The 17,459-nt window shown below is 34.4% G+C and overlaps 1 protein-coding gene across 1 annotated transcript in view; it reads left to right on the top strand.

Annotated features, from left to right (window-relative positions):
• Positions 1-17,090, top strand: part of LOC125670417 (eukaryotic translation initiation factor 3 subunit L-like) — an 18,352-nt gene extending 1,262 nt beyond the window's left edge. Inside the window, exons 3-19 of the mRNA XM_048905566.2 lie at positions 100-247; positions 776-855; positions 2,578-2,639; positions 2,788-2,857; positions 3,175-3,248; positions 4,205-4,285; positions 5,372-5,462; positions 5,998-6,152; positions 6,775-6,945; positions 8,012-8,145; positions 8,338-8,437; positions 9,007-9,080; positions 9,509-9,566; positions 9,685-9,723; positions 10,831-10,923; positions 16,362-16,442; positions 16,817-17,090. Coding sequence (XP_048761523.1) covers positions 100-247; positions 776-855; positions 2,578-2,639; positions 2,788-2,857; positions 3,175-3,248; positions 4,205-4,285; positions 5,372-5,462; positions 5,998-6,152; positions 6,775-6,945; positions 8,012-8,145; positions 8,338-8,437; positions 9,007-9,080; positions 9,509-9,566; positions 9,685-9,723; positions 10,831-10,923; positions 16,362-16,442; positions 16,817-16,864 — 1,559 coding nt within the window. The 3' untranslated portion in view covers positions 16,865-17,090. The remainder of the gene's footprint in view (positions 1-99; positions 248-775; positions 856-2,577; positions 2,640-2,787; positions 2,858-3,174; positions 3,249-4,204; positions 4,286-5,371; positions 5,463-5,997; positions 6,153-6,774; positions 6,946-8,011; positions 8,146-8,337; positions 8,438-9,006; positions 9,081-9,508; positions 9,567-9,684; positions 9,724-10,830; positions 10,924-16,361; positions 16,443-16,816) is intronic.
• Positions 17,091-17,459: the final 369 nt, after the last annotated feature.

The following is a 17,459-nucleotide window of genomic DNA, read 5'->3' as shown; positions in this document are numbered from 1 at the left end:
TTTATGGGTTTTTTTTAAAATTGAAAATATACATGTTATATGTACTTATATTCCTTAAATGACAAAAGTATCATATGATCACCCTGATGTGGATTTTAGGGGATCCTCGACAGGACATCGAGTTTGAGCGCCAGTATCAGCAGTCGACATACATTGTCCCAGACATCATCAAAAGTTTCCTTACCTACTTCCAGAAAAGCATCACCGAGCAGAATGTATACGAAATACAAAATGCATATGAAAATGGGTAAGTCATTGCATGTAATGATGTTTTTTTTCACTGAAAATAAAATTGCATATACCATTTGAAAATTAATGGAATTGTAGAAATCCATAAAGAGAGTTATAGAATGTTACATTGATGAATGAAAGTGTTTATAATCAATGCATAAATATTACAAATGATGGATTCTGTCATTTTTATGACATAGGATAATTAACTTTTAGGAATTCATGTGTTCAAGAAACAGCTACTTATAATCAAATTACACATGTAAAATATTAAACCAAGTGATTAAATTCAAACAGCTACTTATAATCAAATTACACATGTAAAATATTAAACCGAGAAACAGCTACTGATAACAAATTACACATGTAAAATATTAAACCAAGTGATTAAATTCAAACAGCTACTTATAATCAAATTACACATGTAAAATATTAAACCAAGAAACAGCTACTTATAATCAAATTACACATGTGATTAAATTTAGTGACACAGGTACCCAGTGCATTTTATTTTTTAGTGTGTAATACACAATTTGTCTTTTAGATTCAACAAATTGACAGAAAGATTTTTCAAGACCTCTGCATGGCCAGAGGCAGAAGTAGTTGCCCCGATTGTACAGAATGGTAAATTTTGTTTTATATTAATTGTACAGACTGAGATGAATTCTACAGAATGAGAAATTTTGTTTTTTAAAAGTGTTTATAGATTATACAGAATGGATGGAAAATGTTAGTTTCTGGAAGCACAGAATGGTGAATGTTGTTTATAAGTACGGAAACAAAAGTACAGCTCTAATCCGACACCTGTATAATCCGTGAAATCCAACTCTTTGTTCATCCATCAGTTCTGGTTTTCTCCATGGACTTCACACTATGCAATCCAACATTCTGTGTAATCCAACAATCTGTAATCTGATGTGAATTTTGTCTCCTATTGCAGGGTTGCTAATAAGCCCATTAACTTCAGTAGCCATGTAGGCTGCTGAAATTGTAATATTAAGGGGTCCATTTATTTTCAGATGCCCACACATTCATTGACTTCATATTTCATTTCCGTGTATAGTTTTTGTAACTTATCCACCTAGTTAAAATGTTGGACTTCGTTTTCCCACCATCACAATCTTGATTTTTCATCCATTTTCTTCAAAATATTTCAAAACATTTACTTTTGTAGTTATGAAAATAGTCGTTTTGGTTTGAAGTCCTTTAGGTGGGGTTTGGACCCTTGGCAATGCCAAATGTCTCAGTCTCCTGTCATTCTGATGTGAATATCTGACACTGATCTATTCAGTTGTCATTGTCACACAAGCGTTTAAATACTAAATATTTTCATTAGGAAAAACATGGCATTGCATGTAAAATAGAAAACTGGACATACATGTATTTTGAAGTAAATTTTTTTTTAATTCAGTCGCAAAATGGACAAGACTTATCATGACTTTTGATCTCCCACTGCTAAATTTACTAACATTGGGGAACATAGTTTCCAACTCATTGAGTTTTGTCATGTTGCACCAGGTTTTTTAATCTGTAGTCAGATTATTTTTTATTTATGACCCATTAGATCATAATTTTTACTCTGTTTTCACTGAACAACACAAAAATTACTTGATTTCTGGATTGGTTTTGTAAATTACTTTGCATGTGTGATTATTTTTGGAGTCAGTGGGGTCGATGCTGACAAAGATCAAACAGTATCAATGTACATATTGGAAAATTTGGGAGAATGACTTCCTGCGGGTTAAAGAAAGGGACTGAGAAAAAAAACAAAGACTATTTGTAATTTATCTGTCGTGTCTAGAGCCACTGTACAGATGATCTGACAAAACATCCAAAAACACAAAAATCATGTACATATGTAAATAATACTTTGCCATAAAAGTCTTCTAAAACATTGTCATCTTTTTTGACATTGCCATCAGATCTCAAAAGCAAAATTACTGTAGTGGAAATTGTTTTGTTTTTATGATTTTATAGCAGAACACATCCAATCTATGTCTTGCTTTGAATGTTCCCCTTCTCAAAAAGTCTTTAAAAATTCAAAATGTGCCACTTATCTTTACAATGAAATAGTGTACATTGTTGTACATTCCTTTGAAATATAAACACTGATTATAGTAAATATGTCAAAAATGTTATTATGCATTATGACCAGATTTTTTGCGACTTAAAGGGGGTGGATGACCAGATATTCACATGCTAGAGGTTGGCAACTTTGTCGGTGAATGGTTATTTGCAACCCTGCATCGCATTAGACAGGTTTCACTGTTGAATTCAGTATCTATGTGTACAGTGATCATGAAATTGTTTTCTTTACAATGTACATGTGTCTCTTTGTAATTTCAGATCCTTTGTTTCTGATTCTATACAAGGAACTTTTCTACAGGCACATTTATGCCAGAGTGCAGGTATCTGTTGAATTTTTGAAATCATATTTCATTGTTTTTGGAAGGAAGATTGATTTACGTTGATTAAGATTATATATTTAAGTGAAATAAGGTTTGATATTTCATAGAATATGAATTCTCATTGTACCGGTATTATTAAATGTTTCAGAATGGTCCGACACTGGAGCAGAGATTTGAATCTTATTACAATTATTGTAATCTCTTCAACTATATACTAAGTAAGATTTTTATAACACCCTGTATAATGTCCAGTAACTACATACTAAGTAAGATTTTTATAGCACCCTGTAATGTCCAGTAAATGTAGTTATGTAACATAAAGGTATCAGATGTACAGTGTTAATGTATGTATCTGATACAATGTAGATGCTGCTGTGTAAAGTTTTAAGATTTTCAATAACGAGTCTGTTTTGTGATCTGTAAATGTGACATTGTAAAGTGTTAAGATTGTCCATAAGTGTGTTTTTGAGATTTGTAGATGTGACATTGTAAAGTGTTAAGATTGTCAATAAGAAGTGTGTTTCATGATTTATAGATGCAGATGGCCCCGTTCATCTAGAATTGCCCAATCAGTGGCTGTGGGACATCATTGATGAATTTATTTATCAGGTAAGTTTGCTTTTATTCGATGACAATTATACTTATTTTAATTGATTGTATTGTTGTAGGTACAATATGTACATTTAATAATTAGGGGGTGTTTTCCTGGAATGAAGTGTGACATACTGCAGTATTCAGCTGTATTTTCTCTGTAGTGTAATTTTTGCTATTTTCACTCTATACCAAAACTGTGTAATAGAAACTGCTGTGAATATAAACCAGTTTTAACACATTGAATGTACTGTACATAAGAACCATGAATTTAAAGTCTTGTCAAAAGGCAAGAAACCATGATAATAACCAGAAGCAGTTTTAAATCTTTGCTGTGTCCTTGTCGATTGTAAATTGCATGCCTTAACTATGTTTTTAATTTTATTTGACACATTATGTACAGTCTATGTGCTCTTTACTAGTCTCTATCTGTTTATCCATCAGCACTTTCAGTGACATCTGAAGTTTTTTGGGGAAGATTTTATAGATTTTATACACAGAACTTGGATTAGGCAGAGGAAGACTCCTTTTGATTTTCAGATTTATCGGCTTTGTCTTTACAGAGTTATGGGACTCACAGTTTTTGAATATTTATAGGATAATAGCACTTTTTATGGCATGCAAAAACTTGAGATTACTTAAGAATATTTTCATAAAATTTAAAGGTAATGCTTGGATTGGCTTGCTATAGTAATCACTCTGTAAGTCCATCTGTGCTTTCTATGGCATGCAATAACATAAGTTTTCTTGGGAAGATTTTCTTGGCAGAGGAAAACTCCTTTTGATTTTCAGATTTATTACGGGACCTTTTCTGACTCGTCAGTTTTCTAGTTTGTGGTAAATTCTCCATAGTGGTGATATTAGATATTGACTGAGTATGTTAGATATTGACTGAGTATGTTAAATGTTGACTGAGTATGTTAGATGTTGACTGAGTATGTTAGATGTTGACCGATTGACCATTTTATTTACAGTTCCAGTGCTTCAGCATTTACAGATGTAAAGTGAACAAGAAGTCTGATGATGAGATCAGTTTCCTGAGAGCTAACCCCAAGGTAACGATAATAACATGAGATTATAGAGAGATCAGTTTTATGTCAAGATGAAATTGTCATGAGATTAGTTTTATGAGATAAACTTGTCATGAGATCAGGTATATAGTGAGATAAACTTGTCATGAGATTAGTTTTATAACGAGATGAACTTGTCATGAGATCAGTTTTATAATGAGATGAACTTGTCATGAGATTGGTTTTATAATGAAATGAAATTGTCATGAGATCAGTTTTATGTCAAGAGGAAATTTTCTTGAGAATAGTTTTATGAGATAAACTTGTCATGAGATCAGGTATATAGTGAGATAAACTTGTCATGAGATTAGTTTTATAACGAGATGAACTTGTCATGAGATCAGTTTTATAATGAGATGAACTTGTCATGAGATTGGTTTTATAATGAAATGAAATTGTCATGAGATCAGTTTTATGTCAAGAGGAAATTTTCTTGAGATTAGTTTTATGAGATAAACTTGTCATGAGATCAGGTATATATTGAGATAAACTTGTCACGAGATTAGTTTTATAATGAGATGAACTTGTCATGAGATCAGTTTTATAGTGAGATGAACTTGTCATGAGATCAGTTTTATGTCAAGAGGAAATTTTCTTGAGATTAGTTTTATGAGATAAACTTGTCATGAGATCGGGTATATATTGAGATAAACTTGTCACGAGATTAGTTTTATAATGAGATGAACTTGTCATGAGATCAGTTTTATAATGAGATGAACTTGTCATGAGATCAGTTTTATAGTGAGATGAACTTGTCATGAGATCAGTTTTATAGTGAGATAAACTTGTCATGAGATCAGTTTTATAGTGAGATAAACTTGTCATGAGATCAGTTTTATAGTGAGATAAACTTGTCATGAGATCAGTTTTATAGTGAGATAAACCTATCATGAGATCAGTTTTATAGTAAGATAAACTTGTTATATGAGATCAGTTTTATAGTGAGATAAACTTGTTATGAGGTTAGTGTTATAATGAGATAAACTTGTTATGAGATTAGTGTTACATAATGACTTGGTATTTACTACATCAGATATGATACACACCTGACTAAGATTTTTGTTTGGTCAGATCTGGAACGTCCATAGTGTCCTGAATGTGCTGCATTCTCTGGTCGACAAATCCAACATCAACAAACAGCTGGAGGTGTACTCAATGGGAGGTAACTATGAGTTGCATGTTTAATCACAGCAAAACTTATACCAATCTTTAACAGTGACTACTGACAGCGTAGCACAAGATCAATTCACATTGTGTTATGGTTAACTTTAAGAACTGTTTAAGACCCCTTCCTCCATGTTGTTAAGAATGTAAATCTGTAATCTATGTGTGGGTGTAATTTTGTAGTTTTCATGGTAATGATCCACGAAATCCAGGCCTGGAGGTTATTAAACTTTTACCATACTCATACTCAAACTCAGCCATGTTTGTTTTAAGTACAATTCTAAGCAAGCTTCAAAATATACACAGAAAAATCTTAAGCACATACTCCATTTGAGTGTGAGAATGATTTTATAATGTTTTATAACCTTCACTTTTGAGTGTGATTAGATTTAAACAGAGTTTTAGTTCCTTATAACCTCAGGCCAGTTCTACACAACAGGAGAAACTGAAGAGTCAAAAGAAAGACAACTCTTCTATGATGAAATCACTCCCCGACTGTGATTCCACGATTATACATTTTGCTTTGTTGTTAGGTGACCCTGACAGTGTTGCTGGGGAGTTTGGACAACACAGTCTGTATAAGATGCTGGGATACTTTAGTCTGGTGGGACTTCTCCGTCTCCACTCTCTACTGGGGGATTACTTCCAGGCGCTCCGGATCCTAGAGTGCATCGACTTCAACAAGAAGGTGAGGTTTTACATTGTGTAGATAGAGCAATGAAGATTCATGGGATACGAGTTGTTGACAATGATGATATTTCAAACAATTAAATGATAAGAAAAAAAGAATGCATACCCATGCTTGAAATCTAAATGAAGGTCCAAAACTCGTAGGTCTAAGGTGACTGCACCAAAAGGGTGTCCCCCTGGAGGAGAACATAATTTTATTGAGGTCATTTTTAAATTGTTAAATTTTATTATTACTGAGTAAAATGTTTCTTTGAATGAACTTATAACTAACAGCATGTGGGAAATATTACGCTATGTTAATCTCTCACCCATGTCAGTACATGGAAAGGTAATTAAGTTACTGCATTGTTTTCTTGATCTTTGCTTTAAGCTTCACAGAATTTTTAGGACCTACATACCGAAGTAGAGTAAAACACACTTATAACAAATTCACACTTATTGTGACGTGATATTTATCCCCCCCCCCCCCCCCCCCCCCAATCAGAGAAAATAGTGAACATTTTATTCGATATAACCAAATTTGGTTACAACAAACTCTTTTTCGCTTGTCCTTGAGGTTTGCTATAAGCATGTTTTACTGTAATTCCCTTCGTTTTAATCGTATGTTTTTAAAATTGCAGAGCATGTATTCACGGGTGCCTGCGTGCCAGATCACCACGTTTTATTACGTGGGATTTGCCTACCTGATGATGAGGAGATACCAGGACGCTATCAGAACATTCTCCAATGTTTTGCTGTACATACAGAGAACAAAACAGATGTTCCAGGCTCGGGTTCAAATGTATGACCAGGTAAAGCATTCAATATTAAAATGGTGCACACCTCTCTCTCAGGTAAAGCATTCAATATTAAAATGGTGCACACCTCTCTCAACAGATCACACGAGCCGTGATTTAGAGGGTCTGGCAAAAACTTCTCACTTTTTGTCAACCTCCTCGGAAGATGTGCCAATACGTTTTGGAAAGATCCTAAATTCAACTAGAGCTTATGATTGGTTTCAAAGAGAATTAAAAAATTTTTTAGGTCTATGAAATCAATTCTCAAGTACATGTACCTTTGGGAATTTCTCACATTCGTGACACATGCTCTTTTCGTCTCATTTAAAGTTATGACTCTTTGAAGAGATCTGATTTCATTGACGCATTAGTTTATTTTACTAATGTAAATCACTTATAATTCACAATATCTTATTTTTGCAATTTGCCTTTATATCAGATTTATCAGTGCGACATAATTTTCACAAGTGTTCAATTTATTTATTGCTTTGTGAATATACAAACCTTAAATTATTTTATGAAATGAAAGAAATCAATGATAACCTAGTTTACCTATTGCCTTTTCTGTCTCAATCTGTAAACTGTCTTTTGTTAAAACCTTGTATGAACTTTCAAATGTAGATATGAAATTTGATGGTATTTGGCAAGTTCTTGGACAATTTTATAGATCTTGCATATACATTTATATGTAAATGCAATGTATTGACATTTTACAAGTTTATGGACAATTTTATAGATCTTGCATATACATTTATATGAAAATACAATGTGTTGACATTTTACAAGTTTATGGACGATTTTATAGATCTTGCGTATATATTTATATGAAAATACAATGTGTTGACATTTTACAAGTTTATGGACGATTTTATAGATCTTGCATATACATTTATATGAAAATACAATGTGTTGACATTTTACAAGTTTATGGACGATTTTATAGATCTTGCGTATATATTTATATGAAAATACAATGTGTTGACATTTTACAAGTTTATGGACGATTTTATAGATCTTGCATATACATTTATATGAAAATACAATGTGTTGACATTTTACAAGTTTATGGACGATTTTATAGATTACCAAAATGAATGACAAGATGTACACCTTGCTGGCGATTTGTCTGGTGCTGCATCCGATGAGAATCGACGAGAGTGTGCACTCCCAGCTCCGAGAGAAATTCCAAGACAAGATGCTCAGAATGCAGAAGGGGTATGTGTAAAACCTAACTATCAGATACTACCACAGGTACTAGTGTAAAACCTAACAATAAGATAACTAGATGTCATCCATCCTTCTGATGTACAATCCATCAATTCTGAGACTTGCTCTTGTATGATATTCCTTGTACGAATTTTTACTGCTATTTCTGATATAAAAATCTGTAATAATTTTGTGTTACAGAGACATCGAGGAGTTTCAGAATAACTTCTCTTTTGCCTGTCCAAAGTTCTTGTCTCCTGTTCCACCTAACTACGATGCTGTGGCTGCTATAAATCATAAGGTAATAGAATCATAAAGTGAGTGCTAAAATCATAAGGTAAGGTCACTATTAAAATCATAAGGTAACTGCTAAAATCTTAAGGTAAAGTAACTACTGTAATCATAAGGTAAGGTAACTGCTATAATTATAAGACGAGTGCTTGAAATTATAAGGAGTGCTAAAAATCTGAAGGTGAGGTGACTGGTAAAATCATAAAGTGAGGTGACTTTATAGAGCATCAGGTGAGGTACCATACTGAATTGGTCCTATCGTAAAAACAGTGTGTGGTTAGCATGTTAAACCAAGATACACAGTTGAACACACTCATAGCAAAGTACTGGAGACAATCAATTCTTATTCCTTATAAACGTAATTCGTTATATCCAATAAGTTTATGATATGTTTTAAAGTACAGGGAATGAAAATCACTTCACTGTAAGCATGAATTCATTATATGTGTGTTCACTGTGTGTTTTACTGTAATTTGAAAGACTAACACTTCTAGATGTTGATATTAAAAAACAGGAATGTTTTACATCCTCTGGGACAGTACCAGCTTCAGTTATTGATTTGTCATGTTAAATTTCCAGGAACCATTCCTGCTGCAGCTGAAGGTGTTTATAGAGGAGGTGACCCAACAGATTGTGTTACCCACCATCAGAAGGTAAAATCAAATCATCGTTATTAGATAGTGCATCAGACACATCACATTGTGGTAGTTTCATTTATAAAAGAACAAATTTTTGCCACCTAGAGCCCAATACACAGATTCAATACATTATACTATATGTGACTCTCGATGGCTCGAACTCTTAGTGAAATCATGGTCCCGGTAAAAAAAATTCCGGTTACTGTAAAATCTGAACCATATGGTCGAACCTTCAATTTCCGAATTTCGATCTCGAGAAGTTTAATCATGGTCCCTTGAACTTTGAGCTATTGAGAGTCACCAGTAGCTCATTTCTAATATAACAGCTTAATTTTGGTGTAAAATGACGAAATTCACAACTGAATGGATATTGATTATCTAAGTATATTTTGACAATTTTCTACGTTTGACTTTGCTGACAACTCTTGGTTTATCTGCTGTAGCTACCTGAAGCTGTACACTACACTCCCCCTGTCAAAGCTAGCAATCTTCATGGACATGGTAAGAATTCTTGTTTGTACTGAAGATTTTGTCTATTGATAACATCATTATGCAAAGATATGATCTAGTAATTGCCAGAATAAGATTCTTAGATTAATTTGAATTTTTTTCTTTTAAGAGTGAAGATGAGCTGAAAACACACCTGATGTGCTTCAAGGTATTTCTTAATAATGATCTAAAGAGGCATGTGATAAGTATACAAGACTGTACAATTGTACATACATAAACTGTACACATACTGTCCGTTATCTTCAAACATATACTTCCAGATATCACCTTACATACTGCCAAATATCTCCTTACATACTGCCAGATATCTCCTTACATACTGTCAGATATCTCCTTACATACTGCCAGATATCACCTTACATACTGTGTAATATGTCCTTACATACTGTGTGATATCTCCTTACCTACTGTGTGATATTTCCTTGCATACTGTGATATCTTCTTACATACTGTGTGGTATATACTTACATACTGTGTGATATCCTTACATACTGTGTGATATCTCCTTAAATACTGCCAGATATATCCTTACATACGGTGTGATATCTCCTTACATACTATGTGATATATACTTATATACTGTGTAATATATCCTTACATACTGCCAGATATCACCTTACATACTGTGTAATATATCCTTACATACTGTGTGATATCTCCTTACCTACTGTGTGATATCTCCTTGCATACTGTTTGATATCTACTTACATACTGTGTGATATATACTTACATACTGTGTGATATCCTTACATACTGTGTGATATCTCCTTAAATACTGTCAGATATCTCCTTACATACTGCCAAATATCTCCTTACATACTGTGTGATATATACTTACATACTGCTAGATATCTCCTTACCTACTGCCAGATATCTCCTTACCTACTGTGTGATATCTCCTTGCATACTGTGTGATATCTACTTACATACTGTGTGATATCTCCTTAAATACTGCCAGATATCTCCTTACATACTGTGTGATATCTCCTTACATACTGCCTGATATCTCCTTACATACTGCCAGATATCACCATACATACTGCCAGATCTCTCCTTACATACTGCCAGATATCTCCTTACATACTGTGTGATATCTTCTTACATACTGTCAGATATCTCCTTACATACTGTGTGATATCTTCTTACATACTGTGTGATATCTTCTTACATACTATGTGATATATACTTACATACTGCTAGATATCTCCTTACATACTGCCAGATATCTCCAACACTGTTGTAATTTTTCCAACAGCATAAAATGAAGAACGTGGTGTGGACAAAGGGGACCAGTGGTCTTGAGGGAGAGTTCCAGTCGGCATCAGAAGTGGACTTCTACATTGACAAGGTCAGTATACAGTACCTGGCCTTAAGTGAGTCATCATATCATATTTTCGCTATATATTTCATTGAAAAAAACAAATCAAAATTCATTATGGAGTCAATTTAGTCCCAATTTTCATGATTTTTAGCTCCAACATTGCTTGACAATGCCTCACATAATGAATGGTAATGCTATGCATTACTGCAAGAACAGGACAGATGGGCTCAAAATTCTAAGTTCAAAAGGGGCATAACTACCAGAAAAATTATGGAATCAGAATTTTCTGTTAATATCCACACAGTGTGTACTTAGGGCTGTTCCATTAAAACATATGAGGTACCCGGGGATGGCAATTAAAAAAAAATCTATGGGTGCTTATCATTGGTAGAAAATTGCATCTATGGTGGGTACCTACTGCCAGAAAACTGCATCTGTGGGTGGTTGTTTTGATAAAATCTTTTATTTTTTTTACCGAAACTGAGAGGAATGCAACAAGAGAAGGGAAGGGTTGAAAGTAGAATGTGAAACAAACGCCGTTTTCCGTCTTCATTTCATCTCGGTCGATGAGGTTCCATGATCCGGTCATCGTTTCCGGTTTGACTCTAAAATTATAGCGACTGGAAATTAGGATTATCTCTCTTGTCCAAAATGGAAAACGAAACGTGCTCGTGGTCCATTGAAACGGTTTTTGATTTTTTTCTAGCTGCAATAATGTAGCCCTATCCAATTTTTTTTATTCTGACGTTTTCGGGATAAGGCTACAATTCCATAGGATCTCCGTAATGGTGCAAAATAATTTTATGAATAACCGATAATAAACTCTGTGTATTAGATCTAGTCCCAAATGTTGTTTACACCAAAAGGAGTACCAACTTTGTGCTCGGGCATGTCTAATAAAGGTGTTTTTCATTAATTATAATGCACAGCATGCAAAATTCTTCGTCTGCTCCACCATGCTTGTTATCGCGAAATCTCGTAGGTGGATCTAATGAAAAAGCTAAACATTGACAATCGGCGCGAAGATTTAGTTACTTGAGCCACTTCGACAAAGAAAGGAAAATCATATTCTTGCAGTCTGCTGTTCGGTTTTTAACTTGATATTAAATTCAAACCTTTTCAATACCGACGAAATAGCTTTCGCCTCCATACTTGTCCATTGATGTAAATACTACTTTATATGGCATATGCAAATGACTTGACAATCGGAAGTTGAAAGTATTTGATGGAGAGTGACCCAGATATATTGTCAAGCTCAGATCTTGCACCTATCAGTAATCTTATAGGAGTAAAAGAAGACAGAATAGTGAAGATGTCAAAGAAAAGGAACGTAATAAACTAGAGCAGAAGAAATTGTTACATGTATATAGTTTTAAAGACAGTCCACTATTGTTACTAACAATTGCTGAGTTAAAGGTATTGCACACACACTTTCAAAAGCCAACACACACTGGAAGAAAATCTAAGGCAGACTTTTTAGTTGCTGTGGACAAGGAAATCAAAAGTAGAAATATATCTGATACTTCTTTATATGAGACACTGGAAAAACTTTTCCCTCAAAAGTATAGGAAGTCAAAATCGTGACATTGAATTTCAGAGATTTGCAGCTAGTTTTACTTATTATTTTATAGACATGGTTTTGAATTCTAGGTATTTGTTACCGATGTATACACAAGTCGGTGACTTTTTTAAAGCAATATGCAATGGCCTTTCTTGAACAGTCATATTACAATTAAATTTGACAAATGCTTTATCCAATTTTTGAATAGCCATTTTTATAGAATTTGTCTTTGTCAAATTGGCAACTTATTCGGATTGGCATTATTATTTTCAATTTTGTGTCCACCCTGGGTGATTTGGTATGTAAAAAAGTCGGTGATTGTTGTGTAGCATGCCAATTCAAATAATTGACTTAATGTTGCAGTATAAAGTGCCAAAGTTAGAGTTTGGACAATCTATATAGTTTTGGTTGTGCACTGTTTTTTGTATAAAGATTAGAACTGTATTTTGTGTTAAAGTTTAAAGAATATTTTTCCAATCATTAAAACTTGTTCAACCTGTTCATATTAGTATTTGTCATCTTATGTTGAACTATGACTACAGAATTATAGATTTTAATGGGGTTACCCAACACCATTACTAGCATAAATTTCGCTCATTTAATTTTTTTAAAATTTTGTTTTATACTCATCTACTTTGATCAATGAAGGAAAATTTATATTAATTTCAAGAAATTTCAACCACACATTTTCATTTGAATAATTTCAATAGATATATAGAAATTTCATCAAGCAAACTTTTGATCACTGAGATGCTCTAAATTTGATATCAAATCGAATTAAAGGGTTTAGCTGATTTTTATACCCCCCGCAACAAGTTGTGGGGGGGGGGGGGTATACTGGAATCGGGTTGTCCGTCTGTCCGTCCGTCCGTCTGTAGACGCAATGGTTTCCGGACTCTAAAGCATTATCCTTTCCACCTACCGTCACCATATCATATATATGGACTACCCATGGGATGAAGATGTTCCCTATCGATTTTGGGGTCAAAAGGTCAAAGGTCATGCGCACTGGACATCGAAGTAGTAATATGGTTTCCGGGCTCTAAAGCGTTATCCTTTCCACCTACAGTCACCATATCATACATATGGACTACCCATGGGATGAAGATGTTCCCTATTGATTTTGGGGTCAAAAGGTCAAAGGTCAAGCGCACTGGACATCGAAGTAGCAATATGGTTTCCGGGCTCTAAAGCGTTATCCTTTCCACCTACAGTCACCATATCATACATATGGACTACCCATGGGATGAAGATGTTCCCTATCAATTTTGGGGTCAAAGGTCATGCGCACTGGACATCGAAGTAGCAATATGGTTTCCATTTAAATTCTTTAATGGCTTTTTTCATCGCATGGAGATGCTGTGTTCCTAGATACCTTTTGGATCATAATACTGAAGTTTTACCTATTACCTACACCCTTTGGGAGATTGGGGTAAGCGGGGGGTATTCTTAGTGAGCATTGCTCATAGTACCTCTTGTTAGAGTTATTTCCTTTGGGTGTTGGGTACCACCTTAAATACACAAATTTGGAGAGGGATATAAAAGTCTTCAACTGTCAGAAATGGATCAAGTCCTTCAGCTTTTTATTATCGTTTTCCCAAAGAAGTTGTTATTCTATAGCATTTGGACATTCTCTAAAATCAACTTCATTCAGTGAAGACTGTTTATCAAACTTGGTACATAGTTTTTAGAATGAAATAGAACCCTATTATTTTTTTTTACAAAGGTTAAGATCACAGGATCCAGTTGTCATTCCATAACATCCTTGTGAACAATGCAATGACCCGTAGTGTAACAAATATCTAAGACATCAGTGTCGCAGAGACACATTTTCTTGTTTTTTAATACTCAAAATACTAGTCAATTTTAAAACTTAAATAGTTGTTTTTGAACATTTACAATACTAGGCTTTTTATGAACAGGTAGACTTATAAAATTGATTTAGTTCATCGTGTTTAAGAAAGATAGTCTTGATAGAATAAATTGATGGTTCTATGATCAAGCTTCATTGATGGCCAGTTGTTTGAATGGTGATGAGACCCAAGATACTCTTCTCTTTACTATCATGCTTGGGAACATCTGAAAATAGACCTCTATTCAGGGGTTATAAATAGTCATTCATACATATTGAATTTAAAGAAAAAGTGTATTTCACATTTATTTCACTTCTATGGGTGGTGCCGCACTATCTAAAATTGCTTCTGTGAGTGGTCCCTCATTACATTTTTATGCTTCTATGGGTGGTTACCCAAATTTTAAAGTGCCTTCCCCGGGTACCTCATATGTTTTAATGGAACAGCCCTTATTAACCACAAAGTATCACGAAATTCTGTTGTGCGGTCTCAAAGGAGTTGCGCTGGCAGGAATAGGCCAGACAGGACCCAAAATTCTAAGTTCAAAAGGGGCATGACTCCAAATTTCACGAAGTTCTGCTCAGCGGTCTCAGAGGAGTTGTGCTAACAAGAAAGGGACTTACGGATGGGTCAAAAACATTATACCCTCCACAATCTTGTTGCGTGGCTTTGCTTCCCAAGGTCTTCTGGTACTTAGTGGTCATTTGGTCCAGTAATGGTTGAGATATTACTGAACCAAATCACATTTTACCAGACCGAAATTTTATTGGCAAACTAATCCCCTATTGTGGCCCCACCCTACCCTTGGGGGCCATGATTTTGACAAACTTGAGTTTACACTATATCAGGAAGCTTAAAATTTCATGTAAATTTGAACTTTCTAGCCCAGTGGTTCTTGAGAAGAAGATTTTTAAAGATGTTCCCTATATATATTCCCATGTAAAACTTTGATCCCCTATTGTCTCCCTACCCTACACCCTGGGGGCCATGATTTTAACAAACTTGAATCTACACTATGTCAGGAAGCTTTCATGTAAATTTGAACTTTCTGGCCCAGAATGGCATTGGCGACATATTTTATTAGCCCAAGCATTTCACTTCAGATTTGTCAGTGGAGTAAATTTTTCCAACCCATATTCAACACTAGAGTTATGAAATACACACGTTTTTTTTTTTTTTAACTCGAGCAACTCGCATAACTCAAATTCAAATTGTTCAATCAAACGTGCCCATGTTGTTCAAGTACTTCTTGATCAGGGTATAGTTTAAACACTTTATTTACCTGTTATTTATTACCTTCAAGGACGTCTGTAGTTTCACGGGATATTGCTCAATTGTATTATCACCCTCTCGGGGGAATTGAAGATGATTGCAAGTTTGATAAATATTTGTGTTAAACGTAAACACGTGTTCTGTTTGCAACGACTGAAGAACAGAATAAATCTTGGGACATGCTGTTAAAAATTTAAAATTTATCTAATCATATATTTCATTGGGAAAAAAATTAATCGGACACTTGGTCCGGCCAACAACTGATATTGATCGGACCAAAACAAAAATTACTGAACATTTGTTAATGTCTGACGATGGACCTTCGGAATTACTGGCGTATAATAAAAGGCCATGCCCCCTTCAAAGGGGAGATAATCACATAATGCAAAAATATGGTGGGGTCATTTAGAATTCTTCTTCTCAAGAACCACTGGGCCAAAAGATCTGAAATTTACATGAAAGCTTCCTGACATAGTGCAGATTCAAGTTTCTTAAAACCATGACCCCCTGGGATAGGTTGGAGCCACAATAGGGGATCATAATTTTTACATGCGAATATGTAAGGAAAATCCTCTCAAGAACCACTGGGCCAGGAAAGTACAAATTCACATAAAAGCTCCCTGATGTATTGTAGATTATAGGTTGTTAAAATCATGGCCCCCGGGGGATAGGATGATAGCAGCTGTACATAATATACTGATATTACGAAACATCAGGGATCTGATAATAGATAACAGTTATACATGTTTCTCGCATTGTACATCTTTCTTTGATTGCAGGAAATGATACACATTGCCGATACAAAAGTTGCGAGGAGATATGGAGATTTTTTCATCAGACAAATACACAAGTTTGAGGAGGTTAGTAGAATTTTTGTCTTCATTGAGTGAGTTTTGAATGTGTCTGGATGTATTTGGTTGAGTGTTACAAACGATGTGAATGCCTCTGAACATCGGTTTCTCCGTCCGTTCCCAAATTATTTTCAGAATATTTGTGTTCATGCCACAAATCCATCCCACCCTAAAAAAAATTTGATCTACCAACCAGATCTCTCTCAATGTCTACAGTGAAGTTCTGAAACTTATTTTTGATGAAAATTCTATTCTAATCGGGCTATTAGTAAGTGTGCTCAGGCTTCGCTGCTAACAATTTAAACGAAACACATGGCTCCCTCAGTAGAAGTAGGAATAGTCATTTTCCAGATCACATGGTTTTCATTATTATTTTTTTGCAGATTACAAGGAATCTTAAAGTGGCCGCTCCAGGAGGGAAGTCTACCTAGACCTTGGGCAGCTGAGAGGCTGAAATAGCAACAGAAATCAGAAGAAGACTTTTTTGGGACACTCAACAGCCATCATTGCTGTTAAATGTCAATGTAAAAATAAATTATTGTACTGTGTATTTTATCATAAGTTTGAAAGCCTGCTACCTGTGTATATAGACTTGTGGACATTTTGACTACCTGATGGTGTTTTAGTGACAACTGTTACGATAAATTAGTGTATGTAGACTGAATTTGTTATTTTGTTGTGTGTGTAGCTGCACAAGGAGCACTCGATCCATTGTACCGACAAGTTGCCATACTCTTCTTTATAAACTCTGGACTCTATATACAATATATACTGCCCACCATAGATAAGTATGCACTTACCAAAATAAGTTTCTTGCACATGAAAAAAATGAGTACATCATAGATACAGATCTTTCAATGCAAAATACATAATTCTTGCATATAAGTAGATGATGTTAGGCTTTTGGCTTTTTATATCCTTATTTTTTTGTTAAAATACGTGATTTTTTGAATTCTCTAAAAAGAGATATTATGCAAACCTTGACTTGAAACCGTTTCAAATTAATAATTACTTATACATATTATT

The sequence above is a fragment of the Ostrea edulis genome, chromosome 4, assembly GCF_947568905.1.
Source record: "Ostrea edulis chromosome 4, xbOstEdul1.1, whole genome shotgun sequence".
Lineage (NCBI taxonomy): Eukaryota > Metazoa > Mollusca > Bivalvia > Ostreida > Ostreidae > Ostrea > Ostrea edulis.
This window is presented reverse-complemented; position numbering and strand designations above follow the sequence as displayed.